The sequence below is a fragment of the Salmo salar genome, chromosome ssa02, assembly GCF_905237065.1.
Source record: "Salmo salar chromosome ssa02, Ssal_v3.1, whole genome shotgun sequence".
In the NCBI taxonomy this organism is placed as follows: domain Eukaryota; kingdom Metazoa; phylum Chordata; class Actinopteri; order Salmoniformes; family Salmonidae; genus Salmo; species Salmo salar.
The window spans coordinates 17,565,454-17,587,544 of NC_059443.1; the positions used below are offsets into that span (position 1 = coordinate 17,565,454).

General features: G+C 46.8%; 1 protein-coding gene across 2 annotated transcripts in view; it reads left to right on the top strand.

The window, feature by feature from the left end:
- The window catches only part of LOC106595655 (ephrin-A3), a 133,647-nt gene that overhangs the window by 80,475 nt on the left and 31,081 nt on the right, over positions 1 to 22,091 (top strand). The window contains exon 1 of one of the 2 annotated variants that reach the window (XM_045698812.1): positions 21,988 to 22,087. The exons of the other annotated variant lie outside the window; for it this stretch is intronic. Coding sequence (XP_045554768.1) covers positions 22,017 to 22,087 — 71 coding nt within the window. The 5' untranslated portion in view covers positions 21,988 to 22,016. Of the gene's footprint in view, positions 1 to 21,987; positions 22,088 to 22,091 lie in introns of those variants that run through there. 2 annotated transcript variants of the gene reach the window in all.

A 22,091-nucleotide genomic window follows, 5' to 3' on the forward strand; every position in this document is an offset into this window, starting at 1 on the left:
GTGACCGTATCTCCCTATCCTGGACTGGAGTGTTTAGATGGTGAATGTATCTCCCTATCCTGGACTGGAGTGTTTAGATGGTGAATGTATCTCCCTATCCTGGACTGGAGTGTTTAGATGGTTAACGTATCTCCCTATCCTGGACTGGAGTGTTTAGATGGTGAACAAATCTCCCTATCCTGGACTGGAGTGTTCAGATGGTGAACGTATCTCCCTATCCTGGACTGGAGTGTTGAGATGGTTAACAAATCTCCCTATCCTGGACTGGAGTGTTTAGATGGTAAAGAAATCTCCCTATCCTGGACTGGAGTGTTTAGATGGTAAAGAAATCTCCCTATCCTGGACTGTAGTTTTCAGATGGTGAACGTATATCCCTATCCTGGACTGGAGTGTTTAGATGGTGAACAAATCTCCCTATCCTGGACTGTAGTTTTCAGATGGTGAACGTATCTCCCTATCCTGGACTGGAGTGTTGAGATGGTGAACAAATCTCCCTATCCTGGTCTGGAGTGTTTAGATGGTAAAGAAATCTCCCTATCCTGGACTGGAGTGTTTAGATGGTAAACAAATCTCCCTATCCTGGACTGGAGTGTTTAGATGGTAAAGAAATCTCCCTATCCTGGACTGGAGTGTTTAGATGGTGACCGTGTCTCCCTATCCTGGACTGCAGTGTTTAGATGGTGAACGTATCTCCCTATCCTGGACTGGAGTGTTTAGATGGTGAATGTATCTCCCTATCCTGGACTGGAGTGTTTAGATGGTGAACATATCTCCCTATCCTGGACTGGAGTGTTTAGATGGTGACCGTATCTCCCTATCTTGGACTGGAGTGTTTAGATGGTGAACGTATCTCCATATACTGCACTGCAGTGTTTAGATGGTAAACAAATCTCCCTATCCTGGACTGGAGTGTTTAGATGGTGAATGTATCTCCCTATACTGGACTGGAGTGTTTAGATGGTAAACAAATCTCCCTATCCTGGACTGGAGTGTTTAGATGGTGAAAGTATCTCCCTATCCTGCAGTGTTTAGATGGTGACCGTATCTCCCTATCCTGGACTGGAGTGTTTAGATGGTGAATGTATCTCCCTATCCTGGACTGGAGTGTTTAGATGGTGAATGTATCTCCCTATCCTGGACTGGAGTGTTTAGATGGTGAACGTATCTCCCTATCCTGGACTGGAGTGTTTAGATGGTAAACAAATCTCCCTATCCTGGACTGGAGTGTTCAGATGGTGAACGTATCTCCCTATCCTGGACTGGAGTGTTGAGATGGTTAACAAATCTCCCTATCCTGGACTGGAGTGTTTAGATGGTAAAGAAATTTCCCTATCCTGGACTGGAGTGTTTAGATGGTAAACAAATCTCCCTATCCTTGACTGGAGTGTTTAGATGGTAAAGAAATCTCCCTATCCTGGACTGGAGTGTTTAGATGGTGACCGTGTCTCCCTATCCTGGACTGCAGTGTTTAGATGGTGAACGTATCTCCCTATCCTGGACTGGAGTGTTTAGATGGTGACCGTGTCTCCCTATCCTGGACTGCAGTGTTTAGATGGTGAACGTATCTCCCTGTCCTGGACTGCAGTGGTTAGAAGGTGATTGTATCTCCCTATCCTGGTCTGGAGTGTTTAGATGGTAAAGAAATCTCCCTATCCTGGACTGGAGTGTTTAGATGGTAAACAAATCTCCCTATCCTGGACTGGAGTGTTTAGATGGTAAAGAAATCTCCCTATCCTGGACTGGAGTGTTTAGATGGTGACCGTGTCTCCCTATCCTGGACTGAAGTGTTTAGATGGTGAACGTATCTCCCTATCCTGGACTGGAGTGTTTAGATGGTGAATGTATCTCCCTATCCTGGACTGGAGTGTTTAGATTGTGAACATATCTCCCTATCCTGGACTGGAGTGTTTAGATGGTGACCGTATCTCCCTATCCTGGACTGGAGTGTTTAGATGGTGAACGTATCTCCCTATACTGCACTGCAGTGTTTAGATGGTAAACAAATCTCCCTATCCTGGACTGGAGTGTTTAGATGGTGAATGTATCTCCCTATACTGGACTGGAGTGTTTAGATGGTAAACAAATCTCCCTATCCTGGACTGGAGTGTTTAGATGGTGAAAGTATCTCCCTATCCTGCAGTGTTTAGATGTTGACCGTATCTCCCTATCCTGGACTGGAGTGTTTAGATGGTGAATGTATCTCCCTATCCTGGACTGGAGTGTTTAGATGGTGAATGTATCTCCCTATCCTGGACTGGAGTGTTTAGATGGTTAACGTATCTCCCTATCCTGGACTGGAGTGTTTAGATGGTGAACAAATCTCCCTATCCTGGACTGGAGTGTTCAGATGGTGAACGTATCTCCCTATCCTGGACTGGAGTGTTGAGATGGTTAACAAATCTCCCTATCCTGGACTGGAGTGTTTAGATGGTAAAGAAATTTCCCTATCCTGGACTGGAGTGTTTAGATGGTAAACAAATCTCCCTATCCTTGACTGGAGTGTTTAGATGGTAAAGAAATCTCCCTATCCTGGACTGGAGTGTTTAGATGGTGACCGTGTCTCCCTATCCTGGACTGCAGTGTTTAGATGGTGAACGTATCTCCCTATCCTGGACTGGAGTGTTTAGATGGTGACCGTGTCTCCCTATCCTGGACTGCAGTGTTTAGATGGTGAACGTATCTCCCTGTCCTGGACTGCAGTGTTTAGAAGATGATTGTATCTCCCTATCCTGGACTGGAGTGTTTAGATGGTAAACAAATATCGCTATCCTGGACTGGAGTGTTTAGATGGTGAACGTATCTCCCTATCCTGGACTGGAGTGTTTAGATGGTGACCGTGTCTCCCTATCCTGGACTGGAGTGTTTAGATGGTGAACGTATCTCCCTATCCTGGACTGCAGTGTTCAGATGGTGAACATATCTCCCTATCCTGGACTAGACTGTTTAGATGGTGACCGTGTCTCCCTATCCTTGACTGGAGTGTTTAGATGGTGAACGTATCTCACTGTCCTGGACTGCAGTGTTTAGATGGTGAACGTATCTCCCTATCCTGGACTGGAGTGTTTAGATGGTGACCGTATCTCCCTATCCTGGACTGGAGTGTTTAGATGGTGAACGTATCTTCCTGTCCTGGACTGCAGTGTTTAGATGGTGAAGGTATCTCCCTATCCTGGACTGGAGTGTTTAGATGGTAAACAAATCTCCCTATCCTGGACTGGAGTGTTTAGATGGTGAACGTATCTCCCTATCCTGGACTGCAGTGTTTAGATGGTGACCGTATCTCCCTATCCTGGACTGGAGTGTTTAGATGGTGAATGTATCTCCCTGTCCTGGACTGGAGTGTTTAGATGGTGAATGTATCTCCCTATCCTGGACTGGAGTGTTTAGACGGTTAACGTATCTCCCTATCCTGGACTGGAGTGTTTAGATGGTGAACGTATCTACCTATCCTGGACTGGAGTGTTTAGATGGTGAACGTATCTCCCTATCCTGGACTGCAGTGTTCAGATGGTGAACATATCTCCCTATCCTGGACTAGACTGTTTAGATGGTGACCGTGTCTCCCTATCCTGGACTGGAGTGTTTAGATGGTGAACGTATCTCCCTGTCATGGACTGCAGTGTTTAGATGGTGAACGTATCTCCCTATCCTGGACTGGAGTGTTTAGATGGTGACCGTATCTCCCTATCCTGGACTGGAGTGTTTAGATGGTGAACGTATCTCCCTGTCCTGGACTGCAGTGTTTAGATGGTGAACGTATCTCCCTATCCTGGACTGGAGTGTTTAGATGGTAAACAAATCTCCCTATCCTGGACTGGAGAGTTTAGATGGTGAACGTATCTCCCTATCCTGGACTGCAGTGTTTAGATGGTGACCGTATCTCCCTATCCTGGACTGGAGTGTTTAGATGGTGAATGTATCTCCTTATCCTGGACTGGAGTGTTTAGATGGTGAATGTATCTCCCTATCCTGGACTGGAGTGTTTAGACGGTTAACGTATCTCCCTATCCTGGACTGGAGTGTTTAGATGGTGAACGTATCTCCCTATCCTGGACTGGAGTGTTTAGATGGTGAACAAATCTCCCTATCCTGGACTGGAGTGTTCAGATGGTGAACGTATCTCCCTATCCTGGACTGGAGTGTTGAGATGGTTAACAAATCTCCCTATCCTGGACTGGAGTGTTTAGATGGTAAAGAAATCTCCCTATCCTGGACTGGAGTGTTTAGATGATAAACAAATCTCCCTATCCTGGACTGGAGTGTTTAGATGGTAAAGAAATCTCCCTATCCTGGACTGCAGTGTTTAGATGGTGAACGTATCTCCCTATCCTGGACTGGAGTGTTTAGATGGTGACCGTGTCTCCCTATCCTGGACTGCAGTGTTTAGATGGTGAACGTATCTCCGTATCCTGGACTGGAGTGTTTAGATGGTGAACAAATCTCCCTATCCTGGACTGTAGTTTTCAGATGGTGAACGTATCTCCCTATCCTGGACTGGAGTGTTTAGATGGTGAACAAATCTCCCTATCCTGGACTGTAGTTTTCAGATGGTGAACGTATCTCCCTATCCTGGACTGGAGTGTTGAGATGGTGAACAAATCTCCCTATCCTGGTCTGGAGTGTTTAGATGGTAAAGAAATCTCCCTATCCTGGACTGGAGTGTTTAGATGGTAAACAAATCTCCCTATCCTGGACTGGAGTGTTTAGATGGTAAAGAAATCTCCCTATCCTGGACTGGAGTGTTTAGATGGTGACCGTGTCTCCCTATCCTGGACTGCAGTGTTTAGATGGTGAACGTATCTCCCTATCCTGGACTGGAGTGTTTAGATGGTGAACGTATCTCCCTATCCTGGACTGGAGTGTTTAGATGGTGACCGTATCTCCCTATCCTGGACTGGAGTGTTTAGATGGTGAACGTATCTCCCTATACTGGACTGCAGTGTTTAGATGGTAAACAAATCTCCCTATCCTGGACTGGAGTGTTTAGATGGTGAATGTATCTCCCTATACTGGACTGGAGTGTTTAGATGGTAAACAAATCTCCCTATCCTGGACTGGAGTGTTTAGATGGTGAAAGTATCTCCCTATCCTGCAGTGTTTAGACGGTGACCGTATCTCCCTATCCTGGACTGGAGTGTTTAGATGGTGAATGTATCTCCCTATCCTGGACTGGAGTGTTTAGATGGTGAATGTATCTCCCTATCCTGGACTGGAGTGTTTAGATGGTTAACGTATCTCCCTATCCTGGACTGGAGTGTTTAGATGGTGAACGTATCTCCCTATCCTGGACTGGAGTGTTTAGATGGTGAACAAATCTCCCTATCCTGGACTGTAGTTTTCAGATGGTGAACGTATCTCCCTATCCTGGACTGGAGTGTTTAGATGGTGAACAAATCTCCCTATCCTGGACTGTAGTTTTCAGATGGTGAACGTATCTCCCTATCCTGGACTGGAGTGTTGAGATGGTGAACAAATCTCCCTATCCTGGTCTGGAGTGTTTAGATGGTAAAGAAATCTCCCTATCCTGGACTGGAGTGTTTAGATGGTAAACAAATCTCCCTATCCTGGACTGGAGTGTTTAGATGGTAAAGAAATCTCCCTATCCTGGACTGGAGTGTTTAGATGGTGACCGTGTCTCCCTATCCTGGACTGCAGTGTTTAGATGGTGAACGTATCTCCCTATCCTGGACTGGAGTGTTTAGATGGTGAATGTATCTCCCTATCCTGGACTGGAGTGTTTAGATGGTGAACGTATCTCCCTATCCTGGACTGGAGTGTTTAGATGGTGACCGTATCTCCCTATCCTGGACTTGAGTGTTTAGATGGTGAACGTATCTCCCTATACTGGACTGCAGTGTTTAGATGGTAAACAAATCTCCCTATCCTGGACTGGAGTGTTTAGATGGTGAATGTATCTCCCTATACTGGACTGGAGTGTTTAGATGGTAAACAAATCTCCCTATCCTGGACTGGAGTGTTTAGATGGTGAAAGTATCTCCCTATCCTGCAGTGTTTAGATGGTGACCGTATCTCCCTATCCTGGACTGGAGTGTTTAGATGGTGAATGTATCTCCCTATCCTGGACTGGAGTGTTTAGATGGTGAATGTATCTCCCTATCCTGGACTGGAGTGTTTAGATGGTTAACGTATCTCCCTATCCTGGACTGGAGTGTTTAGATGGTAAACAAATCTCCCTATCCTGGACTGGAGTGTTTAGATGGTAAAGAAATCTCCCTATCCTGGACTGGAGTGTTTAGATGGTGACCGTGTCTCCCTATCCTGGACTGCAGTGTTTAGATGGTGAACGTATCTCCCTATCCTGGACTGGAGTGTTTAGATGGTGAATGTATCTCCCTATCCTGGACTGGAGTGTTTAGATGGTGAACGTATCTCCCTATCCTGGACTGGAGTGTTTAGATGGTGACCGTATCTCCCTATCCTGGACTTGAGTGTTTAGATGGTGAACGTATCTCCCTATACTGGACTGCAGTGTTTAGATGGTAAACAAATCTCCCTATCCTGGACTGGAGTGTTTAGATGGTGAATGTATCTCCCTATACTGGACTGGAGTGTTTAGATGGTAAACAAATCTCCCTATCCTGGACTGGAGTGTTTAGATGGTGAAAGTATCTCCCTATCCTGCAGTGTTTAGATGGTGACCGTATCTCCCTATCCTGGACTGGAGTGTTTAGATGGTGAATGTATCTCCCTATCCTGGACTGGAGTGTTTAGATGGTGAATGTATCTCCCTATCCTGGACTGGAGTGTTTAGATGGTTAACGTATCTCCCTATCCTGGACTGGAGTGTTTAGATGGTGAACGTATCTCCCTATCCTGGACTGGAGTGTTTAGATGGTGAACAAATCTCCCTATCCTGGACTGTAGTTTTCAGATGGTGAACGTATCTCCCTATCCTGGACTGGAGTGTTTAGATGGTGAACAAATCTCCCTATCCTGGACTGTAGTTTTCAGATGGTGAACATATCTCCCTATCCTGGACTGGAGTGTTGAGATGGTGAACAAATCTCCCTATCCTGGTCTGGAGTGTTTAGATGGTAAAGAAATCTCCCTATCCTGGACTGGAGTGTTTAGATGGTAAACAAATCTCCCTATCCTGGACTGGAGTGTTTAGATGGTAAAGAAATCTCCCTATCCTGGACTGGAGTGTTTAGATGGTGACCGTGTCTCCCTATCCTGGACTGCAGTGTTTAGATGGTGAACGTATCTCCCTGTCCTGGACTGCAGTGTTTAGAAGGTGATTGTATCTCCCTATCCTGGACTGGAGTGTTTAGATGGTAAACAAATATCGCTATCCTGGACTGGAGTGTTTAGATGGTGAACGTATCTCCCTATCCTGGACTGGAGTGTTTAGATGGTGAACATATCTCCCTATCCTGGACTAGACTGTTTAGATGGTGACCGTGTCTCCCTATCCTTGACTGGAGTGTTTAGATGGTGAACGTATCTCCCTGTCCTGGACTGCAGTGTTTAGATGGTGAACGTATCTCCCTATCCTGGACTGGAGTGTTTAGATGGTGACCGTATCTCCCTATCCTGGACTGGAGTGTTTAGATGGTGAACGTATCTCCCTGTCCTGGACTGCAGTGTTTAGATGGTGAACGTATCTCCCTATCCTGGACTGGAGGGTTTAGATGGTAAACAAATCTCCCTATCCTGGACTGGAGTGTTTAGATGGTGAACGTATCTCCCTATCCTGGACTGCAGTGTTTAGATGGTGACCGTATCTCCCTATCCTGGACTGGAGTGTTTAGATGGTGAATGTATCTCCCTATCCTGGACTGGAGTGTTTAGATGGTGAATGTATCTCCCTATCCTGGACTGGAGTGTTTAGACGGTTAACGTATCTCCCTATCCTGGACTGGAGTGTTTAGATGGTGAACGTATCTCCCTATCCTGGACTGGAGTGTTTAGATGGTGAATAAATTTCCCTATCCTGGACTGGAGTGTTCAGATGGTGAACGTATCTCCCTATCCTGGACTGGAGTGTTGAGATGGTTAACAAATCTCCCTATCCTGGACTGGAGGGTTTAGATGGTAAAGAAATCTCCCTATCCTGGACTGGAGTGTTTAGATGATAAACAAATCTCCCTATCCTGGACTGGAGTGTTTAGATGGTAAAGAAATCTCCCTATCCTGGACTGCAGTGTTTAGATGGTGAACGTATCTCCCTATCCAGGACTGGAGTGATAAGATGGTGACCGTGTCTCCCTATCCTGGACTGGAGTGTTTAGATGGTGAACGTATCTCCCTATCCTGGACTGCAGTGTTCAGATGGTGAACGTATCTCCCTATCCTGGACTAGAGTGTTTAGATGGTTACCGTGTCTCCCTATCCTGGACTGGAGTGTTTAGATGGTGAACGTATCTCCCTATCCTGGACTGGAGGGTTTAGATGGTGAACTTATCTCCCTGTCCTGGACTGCATGTGTTTAGATGGTAAACAAATCTCCCTATCCTGGACTGCAGTGTTTAGATGGTGAACGTATCTCCCTATCCTGGACTGCAGTGTTTAGATGGTGAACGTATCTCCCTATCCTGGACTGGAGTGTTCAGATAGTGAACGCATCTCCCTATCCTGGACTGGAGTGTTTAGATGGTGAACGTGTCTCCCTATCCTGGACTGCAGTGTTTAGATGGTGAACGTATCTCCCTATCCTGGACTGCAGTGTTTAGATGGTGAACGTATCTCCCTATCCTGGACTGGAGTGTTCAGATGGTGAACGTATCTCCCTATCCTGGACTGGAGTGTTTAGATGGTGACCGTGTCTCCCTATCCTGGACTGCAGTGTTTAGATAGTGAACGTATCTCCCTATCCTGGACTGCAGTGTTTAGATGGTGACCGTATCTCCCTATCCTGGCCTGGAGTGTTTAGATGGTGAACGTATCTCCCTGTCCTGGACTGCAGTGTTTAGATGGTGAACGTATCTCCCTATCCTGGACTGGAGTGTTTAGATGGTAAACAAATCTCCCTATCCTGGACTGGAGTGTTTAGATGGTGAATGTATCTCCCTATCCTGGACTGCAGTGTTTAGATGGTGACCGTATCTCCCTATCCTGGACTGGAGTGTTTAGATGGTGAATGTATCTCCCTATCCTGGACTGGAGTGTTTAGATGGTGAATGTATCTCCCTATCCTGGACTGGAGTGTTTAGACGGTTAACGTATCTCCCTATCCTGGACTGGAGTGTTTAGATGGTGAACGTATCTACCTATCCTGGACTGGAGTGTTTAGATGGTGAACGTATCTCCCTATCCTGGACTGCAGTGTTCAGATGGTGAACATATCTCGCTATCCTGGACTAGACTGTTTAGATGGTGACCGTGTCTCCCTATCCTGGACTGGAGTGTTTAGATGGTGAACGTATCTCCCTGTCCTGGACTGCAGTGTTTAGATGGTGAACGTATCTCCCTATCCTGGACTGGAGTGTTTAGATGGTGACCGTATCTCCCTATCCTGGACTGGAGTGTTTAGATGGTGAACGTATCTCCCTGTCCTGGACTGCAGTGGTTAGATGGTGAACGTATCTCCCTATCCTGGACTGGAGTGTTTAGATGGTAAACAAATCTCCCTATCCTGGACTGGAGTGTTTAGATGGTGAACGTATCTCCCTATCCTGGACTGCAGTGTTTAGATGGTGACCGTATCTCCCTATCCTGGACTGGAGTGTTTAGATGGTGAATGTATCTCCCTATCCTGGACTGGAGTGTTTAGACGGTTAACGTATCTCCCTATCCTGGACTGGAGTGTTTAGATGTTGAACGTATCTCCCTATCCTGGACTGGAGTGTTTAGATGGTGAACAAATCTCCCTATCCTGGACTGGAGTGTTCAGATGGTGAACGTATCTCCCTATCCTGGACTGGAGTGTTGAGATGGTTAACAAATCTCCCTATCCTGGACTGGAGGGTTTAGATGGTAAAGAAATCTCCCTATCCTGGACTGGAGTGTTTAGATGATAAACAAATCTCCCTATCCTGGACTGGAGTGTTTAGATGGTAAAGAAATCTCCCTATCCTGGACTGCAGTGTTTAGATGGTGAACGTATCTCCCTATCCTGGATTGGAGTGTTTAGATGGTGACCGTGTCTCCCTATCCTGGACTGCAGTGTTTAGATGGTGAACGTATCTCCCTGTCCTGGACTGCAGTGTTTAGAAGGTGATTGTATCTCCCTATCCTGGACTGGAGTGTTTAGATGGTAAACAAATCTCCCTATCCTGGACTGGAGTGTTTAGATGGTGAACGTATCTCCCTATCCTGGACTGGAGTGATTAGATGGTGACCGTGTCTCCCTATCCTGGACTGGAGTGTTTAGATGGTGAATGTATCTCCCTATCCTGGACTGCAGTGTTCAGATGGTGAACGTATCTCCCTATCCTGGACTAGAGTGTTTAGATGGTGACCGTGTCTCCCTATCCTGGACTGGAGTGTTTAGATGGTGAACGTATCTCCCTATCCTGGACTGGAGGGTTTAGATGGTGAACTTATCTCCCTGTCCTGGACTGCATGTGTTTAGATGGTAAACAAATCTCCCTATCCTGGACTGCAGTGTTTAGATGGTGAACGTATCTCCCTATCCTGGACTGCAGTGTTTAGATGGTGAACGTATCTCCCTATCCTGGACTGGAGTGTTCAGATGGTGAACGCATCTCCCTATCCTGGACTGGAGTGTTTAGATGGTGAACGTGTCTCCCTATCCTGGACTGCAGTGTTTAGATGGTGAACGTATCTCCCTATCCTGGACTGCAGTGTTTAGATGGTGAACGTATCTCCCTATCCTGGACTGGAGTGTTCAGATGGTGAACGTATCTCCCTATCCTGGACTGGAGTGTTTAGATGGTGACCGTGTCTCCCTATCCTGGACTGCAGTGTTTAGATAGTGAACGTATCTCCCTATCCTGGACTGCAGTGTTTAGATGGTGAACGTATCTCCCTATCCTGGACTGGAGTGTTTAGATGGTGAACGTATCTCCCTGTCCTGGACTGCAGTGTTTAGATGGTGACCGTATCTCCCTATCCTGGACTGGAGTGTTTAGATGGTTAACGTATCTCCCTATCCTGGACTGGAATGTTTAGATGGTGAACGTATGTCCCTATCCTGGACTGGAGTGTTTAGATGGTGAACGTATCTCCCTGTCCTGGACTGCAGTGTTTAGATGGTGACCGTATCTCCCTATCCTGGACAGGAGTGTTCAGATGGTGAACGTATCTCCCTGTCCTGGACTGGAGTGTTCAGATGGTGAACGTATCTCCCTATCCTGGACTGGAGTGTTTAGATGGTAAACAAATCTCCCTATCCTGGACTGGAGTGTTTAGATGGTTAATGTATCTCCCTATCCTGGACTGCAGTGTTTAGATGGTGACCGTATCTCCCTATCCTGGACTGGAGTGTTTAGATGGTTAACGTATCTCCCTATCCTGGACTGGAGTGTTTAGATGGTGAACATATCTCCCTATCCTGGACTGGAGTGTTGAGATGGTGAACGTATCTCCCTGTCCTGGACTGGATTGTTCAGATGGTGAACGTATCTCCCTATCCTGGACTGGAGTGTTTAGATGGTAAACAAATCTCGCTATCCTGGACTGGAGTGTTTAGATGGTTAATGTATCTCCCTATCCTGGACTGGAGTGTTCAGATGGTGAACGTATCTCCCTGTCCTGGACTGCAGTGTTCAGATGGTGAACGTATCTCCCTATCCTGGACTGGAGTGTTTAGATGGTGAATGTATCTCCCTATCCTGGACTGGAGTGTTGAGATGGTGAATGTATCTCCCTATCCTGGACTGCACTGTTTAGATGGTGAACGTATCTCCCTATCCTGGACTGGAGTGTTCAGATGGTGAACGTGTCTCCCTATCCTGGACTGGAGTGTTCAGATGGTGAACGTGTCTCACTATCCTGGACTGCCGTGTTCAGATGGTGAACGTATCTCCCTATCCTGGACTGGAGTGTTTAGATGGTTAACATATCTCCCTATCCTGGAATGGAGTGTTCAGATGGTGAACGTATCTCCCTATCCTGGACTGGAGTGTTTAGATGGTGAACGTATCTCCCTATCCTGGACTGGAGTGTTTAGATGGTGACCGTATCTCCCTATCCTGGACTGGAGTGTTTAGATGGTGAACGTATCTCCCTATCCTGGACTGGAGTGTTCAGATGGTGAACGTATCTCCCTATCCTGGACTGCAGTGTTTAGATGGTGAACGTATCTCCCTATCCTGGACTGGAGTGTTTAGATGGTGAACGTATCTCCCTGTCCTGGACTGCAGTGTTTAGATGGTGACCGTATCTCCCTATCCTGGACTGGAGTGTTTAGATGGTTAACGTATCTCCCTATCCTGGACTGGAATGTTTAGATGGTGAACGTATGTCCCTATCCTGGACTGGAGTGTTTAGATGGTGAACGTATCTCCCTGTCCTGGACTGCAGTGTTTAGATGGTGACCGTATCTCCCTATCCTGTACAGGAGTGTTCAGATGGTGAACGTATCTCCCTGTCCTGGACTGGAGTGTTCAGATGGTGAACGTATCTCCCTATCCTGGACTGGAGTGTTTAGATGGTAAACAAATCTCCCTATCCTGGACTGGAGTGTTTAGATGGTTAATGTATCTCCCTATCCTGGACTGCAGTGTTTAGATGGTGACCGTATCTCCCTATCCTGGACTGGAGTGTTTAGATGGTTAACGTATCTCCCTATCCTGGACTGGAGTGTTTAGATGGTGAACATATCTCCCTATCCTGGACTGGAGTGTTGAGATGGTGAACGTATCTCCCTGTCCTGGACTGGATTGTTCAGATGGTGAACGTATCTCCCTATCCTGGACTGGAGTGTTTAGATGGTAAACAAATCTCGCTATCCTGGACTGGAGTGTTTAGATGGTTAATGTATCTCCCTATCCTGGACTGGAGTGTTCAGATGGTGAACGTATCTCCCTGTCCTGGACTGCAGTGTTCAGATGGTGAACGTATCTCCCTATCCTGGACTGGAGTGTTTAGATGGTGAATGTATCTCCCTATCCTGGACTGGAGTGTTGAGATGGTGAACGTATCTCCCTATCCTGGACTGCACTGTTTAGATGGTGAACGTATCTCCCTATCCTGGACTGGAGTGTTCAGATGGTGAACGTGTCTCCCTATCCTGGACTGGAGTGTTCAGATGGTGAACGTGTCTCACTATCCTGGACTGCCGTGTTCAGATGGTGAACGTATCTCCCTATCCTGGACTGGAGTGTTTAGATGGTTAACATATCTCCCTATCCTGGAATGGAGTGTTCAGATGGTGAACGTATCTCCCTATCCTGGACTGGAGTGTTTAGATGGTGAACGTATCTCCCTATCCTGGACTGGAGTGTTTAGATGGTGACCGTATCTCCCTATCCTGGACTGGAGTGTTTAGATGGTGAACGTATCTCCCTATCCTGGACTGGAGTGTTCAGATGGTGAACGTATCTCCCTATCCTGGACTGGAGTGTTTAGATGGTGACCGTGTCTCCCTATCCTGGACTGCAGTGTTTAGATAGTGAACGTATCTCCCTATCCTGGACTGCAGTGTTTAGATGGTGAACGTATCTCCCTATCCTGGATTGGAGTGTTTAGATGGTGAACGTATCTCCCTGTCCTGGACTGCAGTGTTTAGATGGTGACCGTATCTCCCTATCCTGGACTGGAGTGTTTAGATGGTTAACGTATCTCCCTATCCTGGACTGGAGTGTTTAGATGGTGAACGTATGTCCCTATCCTGGACTGGAGTGTTTAGATGGTGAACGTATCTCCCTGTCCTGGACTGCAGTGTTTAGATGGTGACCGTATCTCCCTATCCTGGACAGGAGTGTTTAGATGGTGAACGTATCTCCCTGTCCTGGACTGGAGTGTTCAGATGGTGAACGTATCTCCCTATCCTGGACTGGAGTGTTTAGATGGTAAACAAATCTCCCTATCCTGGACTGGAGTGTTTAGATGGTTAATGTATCTCCCTATCCTGGACTGCAGTGTTTAGATGGTGACCGTATCTCCCTATCCTGGACTGGAGTGTTTAGATGGTTAACGTATCTCCCTATCCTGGACTGGAGTGTTTAGATGGTGAACATATCTCCCTATCCTGGACTGGAGTGTTGAGATGGTGAACGTATCTCCCTGTCCTGGACTGGAGTGTTCAGATGGTGAACGTATCTCCCTATCCTGGACTGGAGTGTTTAGATGGTAAACAAATCTCCCTATCCTGGACTGGAGTGTTTAGATGGTTAATGTATCTCCCTATCCTGGACTGGAGTGTTCAGATGGTGAACATATCTCCCTGTCCTGGACTGCAGTGTTCAGATGGTGAACGTATCTCCCTATCCTGGACTGGAGTGTTTAGATGGTGAATGTATCTCCCTATCCTGGACTGGAGTGTTGAGATGGTGAACGTATCTCCCTATCCTGGACTGCAGTGTTTAGATGGTGAACGTATCTCCCTATCCTGGACTGGAGTGTTCAGATGGTGAACGTGTCTCCCTATCCTGGACTGGAGTGTTCAGATGGTGAACGTGTCTCACTATCCTGGACTGCCGTGTTCAGATGGTGAACGTATCTCCCTATCCTGGACTGGAGTGTTTAGATGGTTAACGTATCTCCCTATCCTGGACTGGAGTGTTTAGATGGTGAACGTATCTCCCTATCCTGGACTGGAGTGTTTAGATGGTGACCGTATCTCCCTATCCTGGACTGGAGTGTTTAGATGGTGAACGTATCTCTCTATCCTGGACTGGAATGTTTAGATGGTGAACGTATCTCCCTATCCTGGACTGGAGTGTTTAGATGGTGACCGTATCTCCCTATCCTGGACTGGAGTGTTTAGATGGTGACCGTATCTCCCTATCCTGGACTGGAGTGTTTAGATGGTGAACGTATCTCCTTATGCTGGACTGCAGTTTTTAGATGGTAAACAAATCTCCCTATCCTGGACTGGAGTGTTTAGATGGTGAAAGTATCTCCCTATACTGGACTGGAGTGTTTAGATGGTAAACAAATCTCCCTATCCTGGACTGGAGTGTTTAGATGGTGACCGTATCTCCCTATCCTGGACTGCAGTGTTTAGATGGTGAACGTATCTCCCTATCCTGGACTGGAGTGTTTAGATAGTGAACAAATCTCCCTATCCTGGACTGGAGTGTTAGGATGGTGAACGTATCTCCCTATCCTGGTCTGGAGTGTTGAGATGGTGAACAAATCTCCCTATCCTGGACTGGAGTGTTAGGATGGTGAACGTATCTCCCTATCCTGGTCTGGAGTGTTGCGATGGTGAACAAATCTCCCTATCCTGGACTGGAGTGTTTAGATGGTAAACAAATCTCCCTATCCTGGACTGGAGTGTTTAGATGGTGAATGTATCTCGCTATCCTGGACTGGAGTGTTTAGATGGTGAATGTATCTCCCTATACTGGACAGGAGTGTTTAGATGGTAAACAAATCTCCCTATCCTGGACTGGAGTGTTTAGATGGTTAACGTATCTCCCTATCCTGGACTGGAGTGTTTAGATGGTGAATGTATCTGCCTTTCCTGGACTGGAGTGTTTAGATGGTGAACAAATCTCCCTATCCTGGACTGGAGTGTTCAGATGGTGAACGTATCTCCCTATCCTGGACTGGAGTGTTGAGATGGTTAACAAATCTCCCTATCCTGGACTGGAGTGTTTAGATGGTAAAGAAATCTCCCTATCCTGGACTGGAGTATTTAGATGGTAAACAAATCTCCCTATCCTGGACTGGAGTGTTTAGATGGTAAAGAAATCTCCCTATCCTGGACTGGAGTGTTTAGATGGTGAACGTATATCCCTGTCCTTGACTGCAGTGTTTAGAAGGTGATTGTATCTCCCTATCCTGGACTGGAGTGTTTAGATGGTAAACAAATCCCCCTATCCTGGACTGGAGTGTTTAGATGGTGAACGTATCTCCCTATCCTGGACTGCAGTGTTCAGATGGTGAACGTATCTCCCTCTCCTGGACTAGAGTGTTTAGATGGTGACCGTGTCTCCCTATCCTGGACTGGAGTGTTTAGATGGTTAACGTATCTCCCTATCCTGGACTGGAGTGTTTAGATGGTGAACTTATCTCCCTGTCCTGGACTGCAGTGTTTAGATGGTAAACAAATCTCCCTATCCTGGACTGCAGTGTTTAGATGGTGAACGTATCTCCCTATCCTGGACTGCAGTGTTTAGATGGTGAACGTATCTCCCTATACTGGACTGGAGTGTTCAGATGGTGAACGTATCTCCCTATCCTGGACTGGAGTGTTTAGATGGTGAACGTGTTTCCCTATCCTGGACTGCAGTGTTTAGATGGTGAACGTATCTCCCTATCCTGGACTGCAGTGTTTAGATGGTGAATGTATCTCCCTATCCTGGACTGGAGTGTTCAGATGGTGAACGTATCTCCCTATCCTGGACTGGAGTGTTTAGATGGTGACCGTGTCTCCCTATCCTGGACTGCAGTGTTTAGATGGTGAACGTATCTCCCTATCCTGGACTGCAGTGTTTAGATGGTGACCGTATCTCCCTATCCTGGACTGGAGTGTTTAGATGGTTAACGTATCTCCCTATCCTGGACTGGAGTGTTTAGATGGTTAACGTATCTCCCTATCCTGGACTGGAGTGTTTAGATGGTGAACGTATCTCCCTATTCTGGACTGGAGTGTTTAGATGGTGAACGTATCTCCCTGTCCTGGACTGGAGTGTTTAGATAGTGAACGTATCTCCCTATCCTGGACTTGAGTGTTTAGATGGTAAACAAATCTCCCTATCCTGGACTGGAGTGTTTAGATGGTTAACGTATCTCCCTATCCTGGACTGGAGTGTTCAGATGGTGAACGTATCTCTCTGTCCTGGACTGCAGTGTTCAGATGGTGAACGTATCTCCCTATCCTGGACTGGAGTGTTTAGATGGTGAACGTATCTCCCTATCCTGGACTGCAGTGTTTAGCAGTACCAGGACTGATAATGATGCTGTTGCTGCTCCGAAAGCAATCTGTTTAGTAGCTATTCCATTTCTCTGTTTCTACACCCGTCTCTCTCTTCCACTGGGGGCCAGGTAGCCTAGCCGTTAGAGTGTTGGCCCAGTGACTGAAATGTTGTTGAATCCCTGAGCTGACAAGGTGAGAAATCTGTTATGTTGCCCTTGAGCAAGGCACTTAACCCTAATTGTTTCAGGGTTGCCATTTATAAAGGCTGACCCTGGCTGACACATTTCCAATGCACACTGGTAGAGAGAGAGAAACACTTCCCACCTGTACATGTGTGAAATAGGACAACTATAAGCACCCACAGCTCATGTGTTTTGTAGAATTGCTGTAATCCATTTTCCATATTGTATATGACTGACTCAACACTGTGATATGGACCATGTATGAGTTGGATTTAATGTCTCATCCCAACCTACCTTCTTCCCTTAACTCATGAACAGTTCAATCACCTAAGTAATCTCACATGTCATCCATCAGTCATGTGACCCTCACAACCAGGAAGTGCAGAGAGGGTAGAGCAGGGTTTTATGGTGATGTTATTTGGCCACCTAAGTTTTCTGAGTTATTCTTTTATTTTTTATTGTTGGACAGAAAATACAACAACAAAAAAAACAGCAAATCAGCTCCAAGTGATTTTAATGTTGGAAATCTGTTCCAAGGTATTACCACACATCACAGAGAGAGACGTGATTGTTTACAAATGTAAACAAGGTTTGAAATTATTATATTTTTGTCAAATATTATATCTGTTTGGGCTTCTTGCGGTCAATTTGCATCTATAAATGATTTATGGTCCGGCCCCCTGACAATCTGCTCCAGAAGAAATAATCCTGCGGCTGAATCTAGTTGATGATCCCTGGGTTAGAGGGTTGGGGATGAATCTAGTTGATGATCCCTGGGTTAGAGGGTCGAGGATGAATCTAGTTGATGATCCCTGGGTTAGAGGGTCGGGGATGAATCTAGTTGATGATCCCTGGGTTAGAGGGTCGGGGATGAATCTAGTTGATGATCCCTGGGTTAGAGGGTCGGGGATGAATCTAGTTGATGATCCCTGGGTTAGAGGGTCGGGGATGAATCTAGTTGATGATCCCTGGGTTAGAGGGTCGGGGATGAATCTAGTTGATGATCCCTGGGTTAGAGGGTCGGGGATGAATCTAGTTGATGATCCTTGGGTTAGAGGGTCGGGGATGAATCTAATTGATGATCCCTGGGTTAGAGGGTCGGGGATGAATCTAGTTGATGATCCCTGGGTTAGAGGGTCGGGGATGAATCTAGTTGATGATCCCTGGGTTAGAGGGTCGGGGATGAATCTAGTTGATGATCCCTGGGTTAGAGGGTCGGGGATGAATCTAGTTGATGATCCCTGGGTTAGAGGGTCGGGGATGAATCTAGTTGATGATCCCTGGGTTAGAGGGTCGAGGATGAATCTAGTTGATGATCCCTGGGTTAGAAGGTCGGGGATGAATCTAGTTGATGATCCCTGGGTTAGAGGGTCGGGGCTTCCAATGATCCTAACCTCCAATGATCCTAACCTCCAATGATCCTAACCTCCAATGATCCTAACCTCCAATGATCCTAACCTATCACATTGATTAGGTTTCAGTGAGAACTACAAAACTATCGACCGGCTACACTGCCAACACACTGGCCCGCAGTGAGTGTGTGGGGATTACTGTGTGTGTGGATTACAGTATGTGTGGGGATTACTGTGTGTGTGGATTACTGTATGTGTGGGGATTACTGTGTGTGTGGATTACTGTATGTGTGGGGATTACTGTATGTGTGGGGATTACTGTGTGTGTGGATTACTGTATGTGTGGGGATTAATGTGTGTGGGGATTACTGTGTGTGGGGATTACTGTGTGTCTGGATTACTGTATGTGTGGGGATTAATGTGTGTGGGGATTGCTGTGTGTGTGGATTACTGTATGTGTGGGGATTACTGTGTGTGTGGATTACTGTATGTGTGGGGATTGCTGTGTATGGGGATTACTGTGTGTGTGTGTGTTTGTGTATGGGGATTACTGTGTGTGGGTGTGTTTGTGTTTGTGTGTGGGGATTACAGTGTGTGGGGATTACTGTGTGTGGGGATTACTGTGTGTGGGGATTACTGTGTGGGGATTACTGTGTATGGGGATTACTGTGTGTGTGTTTGTGTGTGGGGATTACTGTGTGTGTGGGGATTACTGTGTGTGGGGATTACTGTGTGTGTGTTGGTGTGTGGGGATTACTGTGTGTGTGGGGATTACTGTGTGTGTTTGTGTGTGGGGATCACAGTGTGTGTGGGGATTACTGTGTGTGTGGGGATTACTGTGTGTGTTTGTGTGTGGGGATTACTGTGTGTGGGGATTACTGTGTGTGGGGATTACTGTGTGTGTTTGTGTGTGGGGATTACAGTGTGTGTGGGGATTACTGTGTGTGTGGGGATTACTGTGTGTGTTTGTGTGTGGGGATCACAGTGTGTGTGGGGATTACTGTGTGTGTGGGGATTACTGTGTGTGTTTGTGTGTGGGGATTACTGTGTGTGGGGATTACTGTGTGTGGGGATTACTGTGTGTGTTTGTGTGTGTGTGTGTGTGTGTGTGTGTGTGTGTGTGTGTGTGTGTGTGTGTGTGTGTGTGTGTGTGTGTGTGTGTGTGTGTGTGTGTGTGTGTGGGGGGGGTCCTGAGAGGTGGGAGTGTAGTAATAGATAGCTAGGTCTTGAGAGGTGGGAGTGTAGTAATAGATAGCTAGGTCTTGAGAGGTGGGAGTGTAGTAATAGATAGCTAGGTCCTGAGAGGTGGGAGTGTAGTAATAGATAGCTAGGTCTTGAGAGGTGGGAGTGTAGTAATAGATAGCTAGGTCTTGAGAGGTGGGAGTGTAGTAATAGATAGCTAGGTCCTGAGAGGTGGGAGTGTAGTAATAGATAGCTAGGTCTTGAGAGGTGGGAGTGTAGTAATAGATAGCTAGGTCTTGAGAGGTGGGAGTGTAGTAATAGATAGCTAGGTCCTGAGAGATGGGAGTGTAGTAATAGATAGCTAGGTCGGAGGTTGATGTCTTACTGACTCCATACACAGCCATTACACTGCATCACTATTACTCACTAAAGAGCTTAGGAAGACACACACACACTCTCTGGCTGGTCTCTCCATGGATGTAAGGGCTTTGTGAACACACACACACACACACACACACACACACACACACACACACACACACACACACACACACACACACACACACCCTCTGGCTGGTCTCTCCATGGATGTAAGGGCTTTGTGAACACACACACACACACACACACCCTCTGGCTGGTCTCTCCATGGATCACTATAGCTCATGTAAGGGCTTTGGGAACACAGTGGGGAGAGAGAGAGAGAGAGAGAGAGAGAGAGAGAGAGAGAGAGAGAGAGAGAGAGAGAGAGAGTATTTCACTTGCTTTGGCAATGTAAACATATGTTTCCCATGCCAATAAAGCCCCTTAAATTGAAATTGAATTGAGAGAGGAGAGGAGAGGAGAGGAGAGGAGAGGAGAGGAGAGGAGAGGAGAGGAGAGGAGAGGAGAGGAGAGGAGAGGAGAGAAGAGAAGAGAGATACTGTATGCACACACACATATACACACACAGAGCCAGTGCATTAGCGTTGGTATATGAGTGTGTTTGTTAGATTAGCTCAGTTCAAAAGGCTAATGTCCACCATTACATCCCTGCTGCTTTAACACACTCTGACACTACATCAATATCTACGGACAGAGAGACAGGGAGGGAGGGAAGAGAGGGACGAGGAGAGGAGGGGGTGGGGAAGCATCCACAGAGAGCAGAGGGGAAGGATCACAGAGGTGGAGGGGGAGATACTAGATGGAAAGAGGGAGTGAGGGAGGAAGCTGGGGTGAAAAGAGAAAGGAAGAGTAGATTCTGACTGCATGCTGTGTTTGGGTGTGAAGATAGAGGTAATGCCTTGATCAATTACCAATGATGAGCCTTCACTGAGCAGGGCAGCAGTGTCTGTGTGTGTGTGTGTGTGTGTGTGTGTGTGTGTGTGTGTGTGTGTGTGTGTGTGTGTGTGTGTGTGTGTGTGTGTGTGTGTGTGTGTGTGTGTGTGTGTGTGTGTGTGGCCTTGAGAAAAGCCAGCGTTTCCCAGTCTGTTGGACACGCTGTAGACAGGTATTGATTTCTGAGAGGAGAATTTAGTCTACCACTACACCCTGTCAGACACACACACACACACACACACACACACACACACACACACACACACACACACACACACACACACACAGGCCTGTAGTGTTTCTGACTTTAATAAGCTCTTAATAATTCACCACTGTCACTGCAGAGAGAGGGAGAGATACAGGGAGGGAGGGAGAAAGAAAGAGAGAGAGAGGGAGGGAGGGAGGGAGGGAGGGAGGGAGGGAGGGAGGGAGGGAGGGAGGGAGGAGGAGGAAGAGGGAGAGGTAGAAAAAGTGGGGGATGATGTAAAGATGTAGAGGAAAGAAAAGGAAATGGAATGGAAAGAGGTAGAGGGGGATAGAGGGAGAGATGGATTGTGAAGGAAAGCGTGGGTTGAGAAGGTTGAACGTGAGTGATAGAGGAGGGGAGAGGAAGGAGGTGGAGAAGGTCACAGATAGAGAAACTATATTATCCCTCCATCCATGGGGCGAAAAGAGAGAGAAGGAAAAAGAGAGGGACATGGGGAGACAGACCTAGAGAAGGGAGGAGAAGATAAAGGAATGGAAGGAGCAAGAGAAGGAGAGAGAGAGAGAGAGAGAGAGAAGGGCATCATTCTTATTCAACAGAGGGCAGATCTCAATGTCCCCTCAATATGAACAGATATTCAATTAGATGGAATAATCATCTGACTCTTTGTCACTGTCACATCTCTCTCCCTCTCCCTCTCCCTCTCTCTCTCTCTCTCTCTCTCTCACACACACACACAGTTCCCATTTAATACGGCCAGCTCACTGTCTCTCCTCTGCCAGACAGACAGAGGTGGAACAGATGGAGAGAGAGACCAGAGAGATGGAATGGAGGGAGATAGAGAACCGGGTGAGAGAGGGAGCAGAACCAGAAACGGCTCTTTTCCCTGTCTGTCCATGTGA